Source organism: Rutidosis leptorrhynchoides, chromosome 3 (genome assembly GCF_046630445.1).
Source record: "Rutidosis leptorrhynchoides isolate AG116_Rl617_1_P2 chromosome 3, CSIRO_AGI_Rlap_v1, whole genome shotgun sequence".
Taxonomy (NCBI): Eukaryota; Viridiplantae; Streptophyta; class Magnoliopsida; order Asterales; family Asteraceae; genus Rutidosis; species Rutidosis leptorrhynchoides.
Window position 1 is genome coordinate 81886176 of NC_092335.1, and position 17103 is coordinate 81903278.

The 17103-nt window shown below is 28.5% G+C and overlaps 1 protein-coding gene across 1 annotated transcript; it reads right to left on the reverse strand.

Annotated features, from left to right (window-relative positions):
• Positions 1-14788: 14788 nt before the first annotated feature.
• Positions 14789-15283, reverse strand: LOC139900141 (uncharacterized). Its single transcript, XM_071882940.1, has one exon. The coding sequence runs from the start codon at positions 15281-15283 to the stop codon at positions 14789-14791; it is 495 nt and encodes a 164-aa protein (XP_071739041.1).
• Between the last annotated feature and the right edge of the window lie 1820 nt (positions 15284-17103).

Consider the following 17103-nt stretch of genomic DNA (forward strand, 5'->3'; position numbering starts at 1 on the left):
AAAAAAAATTATATAAGTTATCCAATTAATAGACTTTTCTGATTTTGCCCACGTTTCGAATAGCCAAAAGATGCAGCAGAGGGGCAGGATTCGTTTGGTCTCAATATAATTGAGGACTGTTTGGCTCCAATAACCAGGTCTACGTACAAATCCAACTATTACTACGAACCAGAAAATTTTGATGTCTATCAATTTAACCACTTAAAATAAATTTTCGTAATTTTAAGAAATTTAGATAAGAAGTAGAATAAAAATCTATGTCCTAAAACTAGAATGGCGAAAAATAAGAAAGAAAAAGAGCGCGTCGAAAAAGGTCGAAAAAGAAAAGATCGAAAAAATAAGAAAGAAAAAGAGTGACTTATAAAACTTAAAAATACTTGACTAACCCAACCTTATTACTATCACTAACTTAAAATTATAACCGCAAATTGAGATTACTAATTGGAATGATAATTGATACATAGGTAAAAGGCGTCTAAAAATATTAAAGCTTACAAGTAAAACTGTATCCCAAATGGCAATATCTTAAAAAGGAACTAAAACTTAAAAAGGCGTCGCAAAATTCTAAAGCACCTATATCTTAGTCTAAAGAAAAAGCACTTAAGGGATTTTACGGCAAAGCCTAAAAATCTAGAAATAAAAATAACTATGACAAAAACTATGAATTAAAACTAAATACGAGCGAAAAATACAAATATTACGCTAAAAACAATTAAAAAAATAAAATATAAAAATATACTAAAAGTTGTAAAAAGTACAATTTTTATAAAAATATTATTTTTATATTATTTATTTATTAAGAGTGTTAATTTTATAATTTATTTAAATTAATTAAACTAAATATACAAATTAAATAAATAAACTAAACTTAATTAATTAAAAATTAAAACCTAATTAGGGTTTTTAATTAATTAATAATAATAATAATTACGTAATTAATGCGAAATTAGGATTCTGTGTAACCCGTGTCAGACGGCTCCGCGAGTTGCGGTATTCCAGGCAACAAACTCCGCGAGTCGCGGGGATCGAAATTTCAGATGACAGGCTGTTTCGTTTCAGTTTTTTGACGTAATTATTTTTTTTTTATTTTTTTATTTTTGTTTTTAATTTAATTAATATATTTATATAATTTAAATAAAACTTATCTTAAAAAACTAAAATAGAAATAAAATACTTTATAATTTTATAAATAAAAATCTTAAAACTAGATTTATATATATATATTTTTTTCGGTTTTTTTATGTTTTAATAAAAACAAAATATTTAAATAAAACTTATAATTTTTTTATAAAATAAAAATAAAGAAACTTTATAAAACTTAAATATTTAACAAACTCTTAAAAATATTTATATTTTTGTTTTTCTTTTTATATTTTTGAATATTTAAAACGTATTTTTACAAAAGCGTATTTTTTTTTATATTAGCAAACTAAAAATAATTTTTTTTTATTAGCGTTGCGCTTTCGGCGTTTAAAATCCCCGGCAGCGGCGCCAAAAATACTTGATGTTATGCGAGGTGTATATAAAATAGCTTATATTTTACAAGGAAATACTATTAAATATGATACAATTTTACACAAGATATTTATTTATTTATAGAATGGATATACTTAAACCTTGCTACAATACTTATAGGCAGTGTACCTAATCGTACAGTAGTGTAGTTTTTAGTAAGTCCGGTTCGTTCCACAGGAAATCTTTTTCACAAAGCTTAACGCTATATTAGTTTAAATTTATAAAAATACAAATATATATATATATATAAGTAATATTATTATTATAAATGGGGGTTTTTATCGTTTAATGACCGGTTTGTCGATTTTAAAAACTTTAGTCGCAGTTAAAACCAAATGTAAAATATTAAAAATAAATAAAAGACTTAATTTAAAGCGTAAAGTAAATAACGATAATGAAATTGCGATAAATAAAAGTGCGATAATTAAAAAGTACGATAATTAAAAGTGCAATTAAATACAATAACAATAAATAAAAGTGCGATAATTAGAAGTGCAATTAAATATAAAATAAAGGAAATTAAATATGAAATAAAAGAATTATGCTTATTTAAACTTCCGTAATCATGATGTTTGACGTGTTGATTTTAGTTTTATGTCCATGGGTTAATTGTCCTTTGTCCTGGATTATTTAATATGTCCGTCTGGTTTTTGTCCATAACAGTCCATCAGTCATAAATATAAAGTGCGAGTGTCCTCGTCAAATTATCTTTATACCCGAAGTCAAATATTCCAACTAATTGGGGACTTAAACTGTAACAAGATTTTAATACTTTGTTTAATAATTACACCAGGATGTCGACTGAGTGTAACCCAAGGTTTTAATACTTTGTTATCAATTATGCCAAGTGTCCTTGTACATAATTTCACCCCTGTTTTAATAATTCTAGTGGCTATTAATCCATTCCCGTGTCCTGTTAAATGAACGATTATTCGTACATATAAATATCCCGCCCATCGTGTCCGATTGAGTGTATATGGTTATTTATAGGGACGTCCAATTGTAAATCTTTATATTAAAATTAACAAACTATCATTTAGTTAAACAAATATAAAGCCCATTAATAGCCCATAGTCTAATTTCCACAAGTGTCGTTCTTTTGTCCAAACCCCAATTATGGTACAAAGCCCAATTACCCAATTTTAGTAATTATCCTAACATCATGATTACTTCGTTTTAAATAAGCATAATAATAACTTAGCTACGAGACATTAAATTAAAAAGGTTGAACATAACTTACAATGATTAAAAATAGCGTAGCGTTACACGGACAGAATTTCGACTTACACCCTTACAATATTCGCTAACATACCCTTATTATTAGAATTAAAATTAAAATTAAAATTAAAATTAAAATTAAAATATAAATATAAATATTTACGTATAGATATAGAGAGATTGATATTTTTTGGATATTTTTGCGATCAAACTGCGTTTGCTTTTATAGGGATTTGAGTCCAGGTGAGCTCCGCGAGTCGCGGCCTTTTCCCTCTTTGAACTCCGCAAGTCGCGGAGTTCGATTTTACAGCTCACACCATTTTGGAGCCTTTCTTGCCGACGGATTATTATATAAATATAATATATATATAATTTATATAATTAATTATATATTATATTATATTTATATACATAGTTAACTTGTAATTTTTAGTCCGTTGCGTCGAGCGTTGAGAGTTGACTCTGGTCCCGGTTCCGGATTTTCGAACGTCTTTGCGAATAATTTAATATCTTGTACTTTGCGTTTTGAATCTTGTACTCTTGTAATTTCGAGACGTTTCTTATCAATAATTGGAACCTCTTTGATTGTATTTTGTACTTTTGAGCTTTTTGGTCTTTTGCGTCTTCAATTCGTCGAATCTGTCTTTTGTCTTCACCTTTTATTATTTTAAACGAATATTACTTGTAAATAGAACAATTGCACTAAAAGCTTGTCTTTCTTGAGAAATAATGCTATGAAATATAAGTTCGTTTTTAGCATTATCATGGACCATGAACATCTACATGTCATTAGACATTGCCTTAACAGTTGGTTGTTCATCGCTTTCCTTTACAACCGGATAGTAGTTTACTGAAAGGTAATATACGGAGCAAGTAAACTGAACGTGTGCTTTCCTAATACAAGGTTAGCAAGTGGGCGACACAAAACCACAAGTTTTGAGCTAAAATTTTAAAATATGAAACCCACAAAAACATTTTGCAAACACCGGTGAAGGGTTATTCCGGAAAACTTATCTAGGGTAAAAGCTAGAATGAATTTTCAAAAGATCAAATGTTTTCATAAAGATCCAATTTCCTTAAGGATCTAAATTTTCATAGTCACGTGGGACTTTAAACCGCCTTTCAAATGTGCACTTTGCTTTGGAAACCGAAAGTAAATCAGCTATTTGATTGCAAGTGTCGTTGACCTGAACCCGATGCAACTGTGGATGGCACACCCACCTTTAACCATGGTTCTGTTGTTACTATCATTGTTCATACCACTGTATCAAAATCACTGATGTATACAGTGTGAGAAAAAAAAGTGATTCGAGTGAAGTGTGATTTTATTTCAAGTTCTGTATTGCTTGAGGACAAGCAACGTTCAAGTGTGGGGATATTTGATAGTGCTCCAAATGAACATATATTTAGGCACAATATCCTTCCAATATGTAAAGCTTTTAGTTAATATTGTTCTATTTTTATGTAATAATCGTTTAAATAAATAAGTGCGAAGACAAAAGAAGAAAACGAAGATTTGAAGACGCAAATGACCAAAAAGCTCAAATGTACAAGATACAATCCAAGTGGTTCAATTTATTGATGAGAAACGTCTAAAATTGACAAGAGTACAAGCCGCGAAACGCAAAGTACAAGATATCTAAGCATACGAAAAGGCGTTCAAAAATCCGAAACCGAGACATGAACCAACTATCAACGTACGACTCAACAGAGCTAAAATTACAACTCAACTATGCACAATAATATAATATAATATATAATTAATTATATATACATATTAAATTATATATTTATTCAGCAGCCCACGTTTTGTATTTATTGGATGAGCTGGATTTCGAACCTCCGCAATCGCGGAGCTCCAAGGCACAAAAGTACCACGATCGCGGAGCTGCCTGGGACAGAATTGCCTATAAAAGCCAACGCATTCGGACGATCAAACGCACCACTTTTTCTTTCTTTCTCTCTATGTAATATATATTTATAATTTTAATTTTAATTTAAGTTTAATAATAATTGGGTTACTGTAAGAAATTTTTACGGGTTTTAAAGTCGGAGTTCTGTCCGTGTAACGCTACGCGATAAATAATCACTGTAAGCTATGTTCTTCCTTTTTAAATTAATGTCTCCTAACTAAGTTATTATTATGTTTATTTGAGCCGAAGTAATCGTGATGTTGGGCTAACTATTAAGATAGGGTTACTGGATTTTGTACCATAATTCGAGTTTGGACAAAAGACCGACACTTGTGAACATTGGACTATTGACTATTAATAGGTAGGGGGTATTGTCTAATTGAATGACAACTCATTGGAACCTGTCGAACCTATCTTCAAATTAGTTAATCTAATAATTATTAAATTGATTACGAATGTTCTATTTAGTGACGTTTATACGGCATTGTTTACAATCATTTAATTAATCAATTGGATTGGGTAATTGATTATTCATTTTGGCCAAGTGGATAAATTAATATATCATGGACTAATTAAAACAGAGATGGATTACATACAAGAGTAATTGGTGTAATTGTTAACAAAGTATTAAAACCTTGGATTACACGCAGTCGATAACCTGGTGTAATTATTAACAAAGTATTAAAACCTTGTTACAGTTTAAATCCCTAATTAGTTGGAATATTTGACTTCGGGAATAAGGTTAATTTGACGAGCATTTTATAATTATGACCGATGGACTATTATGGACAAAAACCAAATAGGTATCAAATAATCCAGGACAAAGGACAATTAACCCAGGGTAACAATTAATTAAAATCAAATTGTCAAACATCATGATTACGGAAGTTTAAATAAGCATAATTCTTTTATTGTATTTCTCATCGTACTTTTAAATACTGTCATTTAATTTATCGCAATTTTATTTTATGCATTTTAATTATTGTCATTTATCTTTACGCTTAAAATATAAAATCGACAAACCGGCCATTTAAATAAATATAGTTGTTAAAAATATAGTACGTAATCACTAGCTCCGTGTGGAACGAACCGGACTTACTAAAAACTACACTACTCTACGATTAGGTACACTGCCTATAAGTGTTGTAGCAATGTTTAGGTATATCCCATCTATATAAATAAATAAAACTTGTATCATATTTCGCCGTATTTCATATTAAAAATAATACTATTTCGTACTACACCTCGCACAAATCAATAGTTCTATTCTCAGTGATTCTGGTAATTTGACAAATCAAATCGTGCTATTACGTTCTTTCTTGTTTAGAACATTAAGTTCATTCGAAACTCCACACTTACGAATTCTGGACCATTACTCGCTTTACTAGAGGTCGAGAGGAGAATAAAAAGGCAAAGAGCTCCAAAATATAAGAGAAAATATAAAGCCCAATAACAACACGGAGGTTACAAACCGTGGATATTAACACGAATAGCAATATAAAGACACGGTAGAATTAAGAATAAGTATCACCCCAAGGTAATAGTAAAAGTAAACAGATTTTTCTGGTGGAAGATTGAAAAGAAGGATGACGGAAATGATAATTAGGAAAATATCAAGGATTAGAACTAGATTAAGCATTTTCACAATCTTTTGGATGTACGAACTAAGAAAGAAAGTATAGGAATGGTGAAAATAATGGAACGGAAAAGGTTTAATTTATAATGAAAATATCAGACAGAGTAATCGAGGCAGATCACCGTATTTAATTATAGAGATCTTAATTTTCTTATTCGCCGATGAATCAAATCTTTTAGATTTCGAAGATTTTCTTTTAAATCCCTTGAATTTCGGAATTTAACCATGACTAGTCAAAAGTATTATGAAACTTGTCTTTCTCATTTCACTATTTAGTGATAGCTTCATTTGTACGCTTCGAATAATCGAATCGTTTAATCTATATTATTTAATAATGATAAAACTCTATTTATCGGCTCATATTTGTCATGAAAACATTTTTATTGTTAGCAATGACAACCTCACTCAAATTTCGGGACGAAATTTCTTTAACGGGTAGGTACTGTGACGACCCGGAAATTTTTGATCAATTTTAAACTTAATCTTTATATGATTTTGATACGATAAGCAAAGTCTGTAATGTTGAGTCTTAAAATTTTCAAACTGTTTTCACGAATTCAGTTACCCTTCGACCGCTTCCGATGATTCACGAACAATTGGATGCAATTAAATATGTATTTAAATAAATAAAAAAATATAAAAGTAAATATACATAATAATTAAATATAATTGAAATATTAAAATTAAATATGTAAAATAATATACAAGATGATAAGGTTGTTATTAATATAAATCTATATAAACATATATGAAATCTGTACATTATATTTATATTGTACTATATACAAAATATGTAAATATTAAATATTCAAATATGTTATTACTTAATATATAAGTATTACATAATTATAATATGTAATATTAATAGATTAAATTTAATAACAAATTAAAATATAGTTGTTATATAAATATTATTACTTTCATTATTAATATAATCATTAATATTAATATCAGGTTTGATACATGTAATTTGATATATTATTATTAATATTATTAGTATTATTTGTTGTCATTATTTATATCATTGTTGATAGTACAATTATAATCTTAGTTATTATTATGATTACTAAAAGTATTATTGTTAATCTGATTACTAAAATTACCATTTAAGGTTATGATTATCATTATTCTTATTATTATTATTATTATAATAATATCATTAATATTATTATTATTTATATTATTATTATTATTATTATTATTATTATTATTATTATTATTATTATTATTATTATTATTATTATTATTATTATTAGTTTCATTATTGTTATTAATATTAATGTTAAATATTGATGTTGTATTATTAATAAATATTATGTTTCTTTAATATGTAGAATACATATATAATTAGATATACAGATATACATATATAATATACTGATATATACAGATTACATATACAGATATATATACATATAATTACAGTTGTAAAATTATATAATCATACGCATTTTTTTTAAAGTCAATATATGAGTTTTATATTTTTGTTTTCTGTTACTCTGTGATCACATGTCGACTAACAAACACTAACCAACAATTAAATTACTGCTTCAAATGTTGAATTAACATCTGTATTATTGTTATATAACGACTGAAGCAGCTAATTAATACGGATGAAAACAAAAATTTATTTAACGAAACCATTTTATTCTCTATTATTCAACTTTTTAGCCAAATCTTCAAAACGAACCAATTATCAAAATCCTTAAATGTAATATTGTTAGAAATCATTCACTCGATCTTTCTTCAAAATCTCAGGTCTCAACTCGTTATACCGAGCTTGAATTTTGGAGTCAAAGTGTTTATCTAAAAAGTCAACATTCGTGTTCATCACAAAAATTCGCTTTTGTTCTAACGTTTCTGTTAAAATTAATGATCCAGAAACTTTCTATGAATGATTTAGAAACTATTTCATGTTATAATCTTAGACCATTACGCGACCAAATTCGAAAATCCATTTTTTTTTCTTCTTCTTTATACAGCGACGGCAGCAGCACCCTTATCTATTTTTTTATATTTTTTTTCTTTTCATATACAAACAACCATAACTGATTACTGATTTTCAACTTATGAATTAATTCAAACCATAAACTAGTTAATATGTTTGTTGATTGGATATATGGGTCGACTAGTTCAATATAGAAGAAGAAGGAATCAGAAAAAAAAAAAATAAACGATTTAAGTTTATAAGGGGTGATACAAATTCAGAAAAACAGGATTGGACGAATGGTAGAGGGTGTTGCGAGTGGGCGAGTGGTCTCGGGTTCGAGCCCAGTTCGGGGCGTTTTCTTTTTAGAAAGAGCTTTTGAGGTAGTTATCATTTTTAAAAATTATTATTATTACTATTTTTATTATTATTATTGAATTGTTGATGTTAATTTTATTATTGTTGTTATTGATATTAAAATTAATAATTGTTAATATTATCATTATTTGTTAGTATTATTATTATGTATAATGAAACTTAGAGTTATTATTATGATTACCATTATTAATTAGTGTTATTATTATAATTATTAATACTATTATTATTACTAATATATGTATTATTATTATTAATATTATTAGGCCTATTATTTGTATTATGATAAAAATAATAAAAGTTACCATTTATTATTACTAACAAGTAAAAATTACAAATATGACTACTATTATTATTATCATTATCATTACTAGTAATATTATATTAGTAGTAATATTATCATTAGCATTGCTAAAAGTAAATACTAATATTATTAATCTTACTATTTTAATATTATTATTAATATTATGAATATGATTGGTATTATTAATATTATTATAAAAATGATACAATTTATTAGTACTTTCATAAAAATTAGTATTATTATCATTTTAAATATAGTATAACTATTATAATTAATATAAGTATATTAATAAGGTTATTATCATTATTTTTATCATTACTAATATTAACTTAGTAAAATTAGAACTACTGTTTGGATAAACGAATGAAATACATAAATATATATATATTTAACACATATAACATAACAAAATATTTTTTTATTATATAAAAGGAATATATGAAATATAAATATATTATTAATATAAAAATAACATCATTAATAAGTTATATATATAAACTTATTCGATTACGAGTATGTGTGTTAATATATATACAAATGATATAGGTTCGTGAATCCAAGGTCAACCTTACACTTGTTCAATGTCGTCATATGTATTTTTAGTACAAAATACATTAAGTGAGTTCATTTGATTCCCTTTTACTCTTTACACTTTTGGGACTGAGAATACATGCGCTGTTTTTACAACTGCTTTATTAAATGCTTTTGAAATATATTTTGAACTGCGAATACATGCAATGCTTTTATAATGTTTGACGAGATAGACAGAAGCAAAACATTCCTCGAATGAATTATTATGCAGACAGAAGTTCTGTGAATTATTATTGAATTATGTGGACATGATAATTGCCACCATTGAATTATGTGGACATGATAATTGCCACCATTGAATTATGTGGACATGATAATTACCACCATTGAACTATGTGCACATGATAATTGCCACCAATTGATGTGAATGTTATGTATCGAGAGAATGATTTTTATACACTGGTTATGTGTATTATATTTTGTACACGAGATATATGTACGATTACTAAGATTTATGAAAAAGGATTTCGTACACGAGAAAGGTGTACTGTATTTAAAAGATATCGCATGTACATTATAGGTGGGTATAGAATTCAGGCCCATTTGTACCATGCAGCATTTAAATCTTGTGGTATATCAAAATGATGAATTTTATTGTTTTATGATAAACCTATGAACTCACCAACCTTTTTGGTTGACACTTGAAAGCATGTTTATTCTCGGGTATGAAAGAAATCATCCGCTGTGCATTTGTTCATTTTAGAGATATTACTTGGAGTCATACATGACATATTTCAAAAGACGTTGCATTCGAGTCGTTGAATTCATCAAGATTATTATTAAGTCAATTATAGTTGGATACATTATGAAATGCTATGCATGCCGTCAACTTTCAATGTAACGAAAGTTTGTCTTTTAAAAACGAATGCAATGCTTGTAAAATGTATCATATAGAGGTCAAGTACCTCGCGATGAAATCAACTAATGTGAATCGTTTATAATATATATGAACGGGTCCTTTCATGTTTGGGTTGTAATTTGTCATAACTATTGTATACACCTTTTAAAACTTACATATGAATCAATCTTTAATTGTCACTGATTTGAGGCAGACGAGCCTCAACGAGAGACAAAGCTATGACAAAAAAGCTATAACACATAAATAAAAAAATTAATACATGTTATAGTAAAAACATGAAACTAGCTTTAGTTCATAACAAATTGGTTACACAAGTAAAGGAAACAAAAATCTTCACTAGAAACACATAAAATTGGAGTTTATTATCAAACCTGCATATTCTCTACTCCAAAAGATGTCCAATAGCTTTACGAAAGTTTTTTTCCTGTAAAACATATGATAACATGTATCTATCACTTTGAACGATAAATATCATATACAACACACAAACAATTGATTCCAACTTGTTTCAAGGAAAGCATCAATATGAGACTTACATATAACACAAAAATAACTAAAAAAAACTGCGCCTTATGCTATTATTTCTTGATACTGTTTAAATTGTAGTGGTCTCTATGAGGTGATAGTACATGCATTTACAAAAAGGAAATAAATATACATACATAAATAAGTAGATACAAATAAATCAAAAAGTGTGTGAATATACCTTTCAACCTTCTATACTTGTAGTCTCGAAACATAGTATTATTTCTTCAGACTGTTCAAATTGTGGTGGTCTCTGGAGGTGATAGTACCTGCATTTTCTATTAACTTCTTTTGGCTAATTCAATTACGTAAAATTAAAGTCTAGAGATTAATATTATGCCAAATTTTGTCCCTGTGACCTCCTTTGCAGGTGATGCGCGAAGCTGGAATTCCTGCATAAATACGTAAATTGTTGGATAACTAAAGCATAAACATTGAAGAAATAGAAATGCACGTCTTATTAGAAACAGGGATCGTGGAATTATTCTAGATAATTTCGTAATGGGACTTTGATGATTAGCAGCATAAACATTAGAGAAATAGACATGCAAATGGTATCAGGATTAACAGCTACAATTTCAACATATAACAGAAATTACTCATCAATTACAAATAAAACTCTACCAGAAATGAGAGCATTGAAACATTTTAATGTAGCAATTAGATACCTAAATTTTATAATTCAATCTCCCATGAAGTGATGCAATCAAAGGTCTAGTGTGCACTAGTGTGCACTAACAGTGCCCAAAATTGGAGACTGTTATCCATACTTGAGTAATTTGAAGGTCCTCTCTCACAGGCATTTCATCATACACTTTCTGTGCATCCTTTAAATAAAAAAAACTTCACATAAAAAAATCAATCGATCAAAACATCACACAAAAGGCCATAAAAGCTACAACATCTCAAAATCGGCATGTAAGTTGCAATATTAAAATTGTAGTAAACAAAATTAATAAAAAAAACATCTATAAATTTTGAATCACCAATATGTCTTCATGACCAACAATCACCATCTTTTTTGCATAATTGGAATCAATAATCATTCAAAGTTACGACTGTGTGCGGAGATATGATGCCCATGGAAAGAACACATGACATCGCCATGTTATCTGCCTGTACGATTATATGTTATCGATTCTCAAGAAATAGTATGTGAAAGGATTCAAGGACGTCGGGATCGGAGAATATGCTTTTGAAACTCTAGGTAACCTAGGTATCTTTTTCTTTGACAATGATATGAGTGATATATTTACAAATAATTCATGTTACCTAGGTATCTTTTTCTTTGACAATGATATGAGTGATATATTTACAAATAATTCATGTGGTTTACATCTGAGGTTAGGAAGAGGGAAGGATAAAAAGGTTAAAAGTGATTTAGAGGGAAAAAGTCCGGCTAAAAAATTTAATAAATTTAAGGCGTCAACACGTCTACATAATAATATATTTAGACGTGTTCCTCACATTTGGCCAATTAGACGTGTCAACACGTCTAAATAATATGTTAATTAGAGATATTCCGCCCTTTTTATCATTAACACGTCTAAATATATCAATTAGACGTGTTGACACGTCTAACTAACACGTTAATTAGAGGTGTTCCGTCTTTTTTATATTTAGACATGTTACTTTTTAAATATAGACGTGTTAATTTGTAAACACCTCTAAATAAGGGCCTCTAATTGACGAGAAATGTAGTAGTGCATGTCTAATCTAATCAAATGTCAAAAAAGCAAGACAAACTTTATGGAACGGATGGAGTACTATACTTTATAGAAAATATGAACCATTATGCTACTGAAGGTTAATGGCCAAGCGGCAAGCGGTGTTAACTCGTTAACCTCGAAGTTGTTAGTAGAAGTTAAAAGCAAATTTATTTGTAAATATTGTAAATATTTGTTTTTTGATGGGTGGATCACTTTCAACGGCTTATCTTTCACGAGTCTTCATCAATAGTTACAGGTTATTCCCGCAGTGGGGGATGATGATATGGCAATAAGCCACGCTCCATTTTAGTATTACGGGGCATGAATGTGAAACGTCAGTTAGGCGTAAGTGAGTTTTCAATTGGGTAAGTAATGAGCTTGGCTAAAATTTGATTGATACGAATTTTTTTTTAGTATTTTGTTTTCATTTTATAAATTTTGTTTTTATTATTATACCCTTTTTAGCTTAACTTCCAATTTATCACATTATAACGACATTCTAGTCACTACTTCTAACCTAAACCACCATAATACAAAGTTTTCAACACACAGTCACACACTATCATGTAATCAAAAAAGCTCACCCCCATAACGAATGATATTAAAAAAACATGCCCTGCATTTCGTCTTTGTCAAGCAATAATTTATGAGGTGTTATTTTTCATTTCTTCGTGCTACATGCATAAAATTTATACGTTTACTTAAAAGGATTCTCATCATTACGTTATTAGTTAGTTATTGGGCCTGTCATCGATAACAACCGATGACCTTGTCTAGCCGTCGCTTAGTTATATACTTTTAGCCGTTAAAACCAAAGATTCTTCAGAAAGCGTAATGGATAATGCTGTGTGACGCTTCACTTTATAATTTTTTGCTGTACATTGTGATTAAGTATATGTACTATGGTAAAATAAATTAATTTAGTGATTGAGGAAATGTGTTAGAGATGGTATTGATTAATTTATATTTTAGTGATAGAGAGAAAGTGTTGACGTGACCTTAACGTGTAAGTCAATTATGTAGTTAGGGTGACACTAATCTTCTATAGTTTCTATTAAAATCCTACAATGATGATGTCATTATTAGGCTAATTCATTTGTTAGGAAAAAATCAAAAAGAAAAAAAAATCTAAGCCCTTAAAGTGATGTCATTAATCTAATTAATAATAATTAATTAAATTAAATCTACTTATTTATTTATTTCATGTTTTTCAGAAAAAAATTTACTCTCATTAATTATTATTATATTATTAATTATTATTCAAATTCAAATATAAGTTTTCTTTACGAGATTAATTACGTTATATATGTATGCGAAATACACGTTTCAATAGAAAAAGGTTCTATATAAGTTTTTATGACAATGAAAATAGTAATTGTAATGAAAATTGAAAGATGATGGTGAGAGAATATATGTAGTTCATTTATTCCGACCAAGTTAAGTACATCAATGTGTCTGTAAAAATAACGAGAAGTTTCTTAGTCGGAATCCGTCAGGTTATTAAACTAAATGATTTTAGCGTTTAAATTCACTTGATACTTAAAATATATTATTAAACTGTTTCTTTTAAATAAACTCGTGGTTTCACGAGTTATTTCACTGGTATAAGAATTAATTATTGAATAAAGTAGTTTTTCAAATAATAATATCATGGAAGCGTAGTCATTTTTCGGTCTTTACAGGAAATAAAACACATCATGGTTGGGATTGGTGTTAAGTGAATTGCCTTAAAATAACCATTTCCACTTACCAAAACACATCATGGTTGAGTTTACTTTTTTTTTTTTACAAGTCTTAATGACTTTTTTAAGCAACCTCAGTTCATAATTAATTTTTGACATCGATACCACTTTGTAATTATCGATCAATTGCACACGTTTTCTTTTATAATTGATATGTACACAATTCATTTTTATTATTTACATTTTTGTTATTTACGTAACCATCATATTATTTACAAAAATGAATTGTGTACATATCATTATCCAAAATTAATACTCGTATCAGCCAAATTCTATAATTATATACTCGTAAGATTTTTGTTGAATAGGATGGCCGATGTAGAACTGCATGCAACGTGGATTTTTTAATTAATGCTCCGTAATTAATTAATTAATTAATTAATGCTAATAAAATTACATTCAGGGGTAAAAATTGTGAAGGTACCCAGAATGAAACTCACTCAACAAAATATTTACAAACTTATTTAATAAAATCTACTCAGGTATCGCACTCAACATTGTTGTAAAATTACGCCGTCTACTACCAACACCATTTCTAGATCCGACACTTCCTGCATCCGAAACCCGACCCGAACTTTTTGTATACCCATGCCCACCCGAACACGAAGTAGGTGTTGTAAAGTAAATATTTTTACGTCTACAACCACATTTTTCACCGCCACTTTTAGACAATGCTGAGCTGGCTTTCACCGCCAATGCCGCCATTTCTTCCGGTTGAAGCGGCCGTCGTAAACGGTTCAACGGTAACGCGAAGTAAAGCTGGCCGGGTTGAAGTACGTCTTCTTCACGAATAGCGGAAACGACGTCGTCAAATTCCATCTCATCGGCGTTGCAAATGAAAGTGGAAGGATGTTTTTGTAACACGTAGGAAACTTTGACAGGGTACGAGAATTCTTGTAGAGTTCCGTCGAGTAAGATTAATTTAGCGGTGGCGACAGCTGTTGAATCGCATGAACTGCAAATTCCCATTTTGTTTTTGTAGAGAGAGAGAGAAAAGTAGAAGCTGAAAAATTAAAATTGAGGGTGTTGAAATAATGGGGATGTATATATATAGTGAAATGAAAATGAAATGCAAGGGAGTACACGTCAGTAGATGGCAAAAGTGTAATTAAATGGAGATGGTGGGGACAAGAATAGCTGTGAGTTGTGGATGACAGGCTGGGAGAATCAATGAATAGTAAATTTAAAACGCGATTAAACGGAGAATTTACATTGAAGGGACCGGTGGAAGATGGCGGCTGACATAAGCACATATGCAGCTGCTTTGATATCATTTTTTAATTTTGGAGAAAATGTTTTAATGTCTTGGAAGCAACTTAATAAATAGTGACGAATTAAGGATGAAAATTCAATAAAATATTTAAAAAAAAAATAAAATTATTTATATTTGAAAAACTTAATGGTTATTTATTTTTAAAAAACCATACATTCTAAAAATATATAAAGTACTATAGTTAAATTTAGTGTTGTCCTGTATAATTTGAAGTATATATTATATAAAAAAACAATTAACTTAAAACTTTTGATTCATCTTAAATCATCTTTCAAATTTAGCATATTCGATTTGTTGTTATCTTTTAATAAAAATTCCAATAACTTTAAAACAATATAAACATGACTATAAAATGCAAATCAACAAATTGAACCGAAACCAAAACACCAACAAACACACAAATCAAGGAAACCAACATGAGACATACATGAACTCACATTGCATTGTTGGAAGTGTATATTCTACTCCATATAAAACTTATGATTTTTTTTTTTTTTTTTGTCAAAAAATAACCATGGTGTTTCATCAACAGATAAAAGAACCAAACTAACAACAGAAGAGAGTCATTTGGCACGCCATACCTCTAAAAAATGAACCTAAACACCAACCTAATCAAAAGCGAGTCAAGCAACACAAGCAAACGAGTGATCGGGCACCAAGCTACTTAACCACGCAAACAACAAGAACCAGAGACAAAACTGTGAGCTATAACATCTGTGATAATTTCAACTTATTTACAATAATCGTGATCACCATCATCTGAGTGTACGATTGTATATAAAATTGTGAAAGCCCAAAGATCGATTGCAACGTTGTTAGAATCGGTTATAAAATCGCAAATAGAACCGTTATATCGTTTTTAAAATTACATCTTAGATGTCTAGTAAAAATTTTACGTTCACGACCCATTTTACAACCTTCATTTAGAAATATAAAAACGATTTCAATGTACTGAACTCCCACTACTAAAAATATAATTCTATTACTTATATTATAAACAGTGTAATATATAGTTTAATTTACAATGCATCAGCCATTAAGTTTTTTTATGATTTCATCCTTAAATATGTTTACAAATTTAAGAATTAAGTGATTATCGTTATACTTAATATCTACACAAATGAAGTTACAATATGTAGACATGCATATAATTCAAATCAAATATTTGTATATATTAAAGGTAAAAGCATCTCACTTAGATTTATGTTAATGCATAATTATTATTTTTAATGCAAACTTACACACCGAATACAAATTTACATTACAAATATATAATTGCCTACTACAAGGCTTGAACCCTCAATCTTCTTAATTTAAGCCGGGCTATTCACATATTGCTAGGCATTAAGTCCTTTGATTAACACATAAATTAATACAGTAGTTTATATTCAACTCATACAAGTATTTTATAGGCATAAGTTAACAATAGTAATACACATGCGCATTTTATTTAGGCAATAAAAATGTGTAGTCTATACTAATATAAATAAATTCTCAGCTGACAGGAATATATATT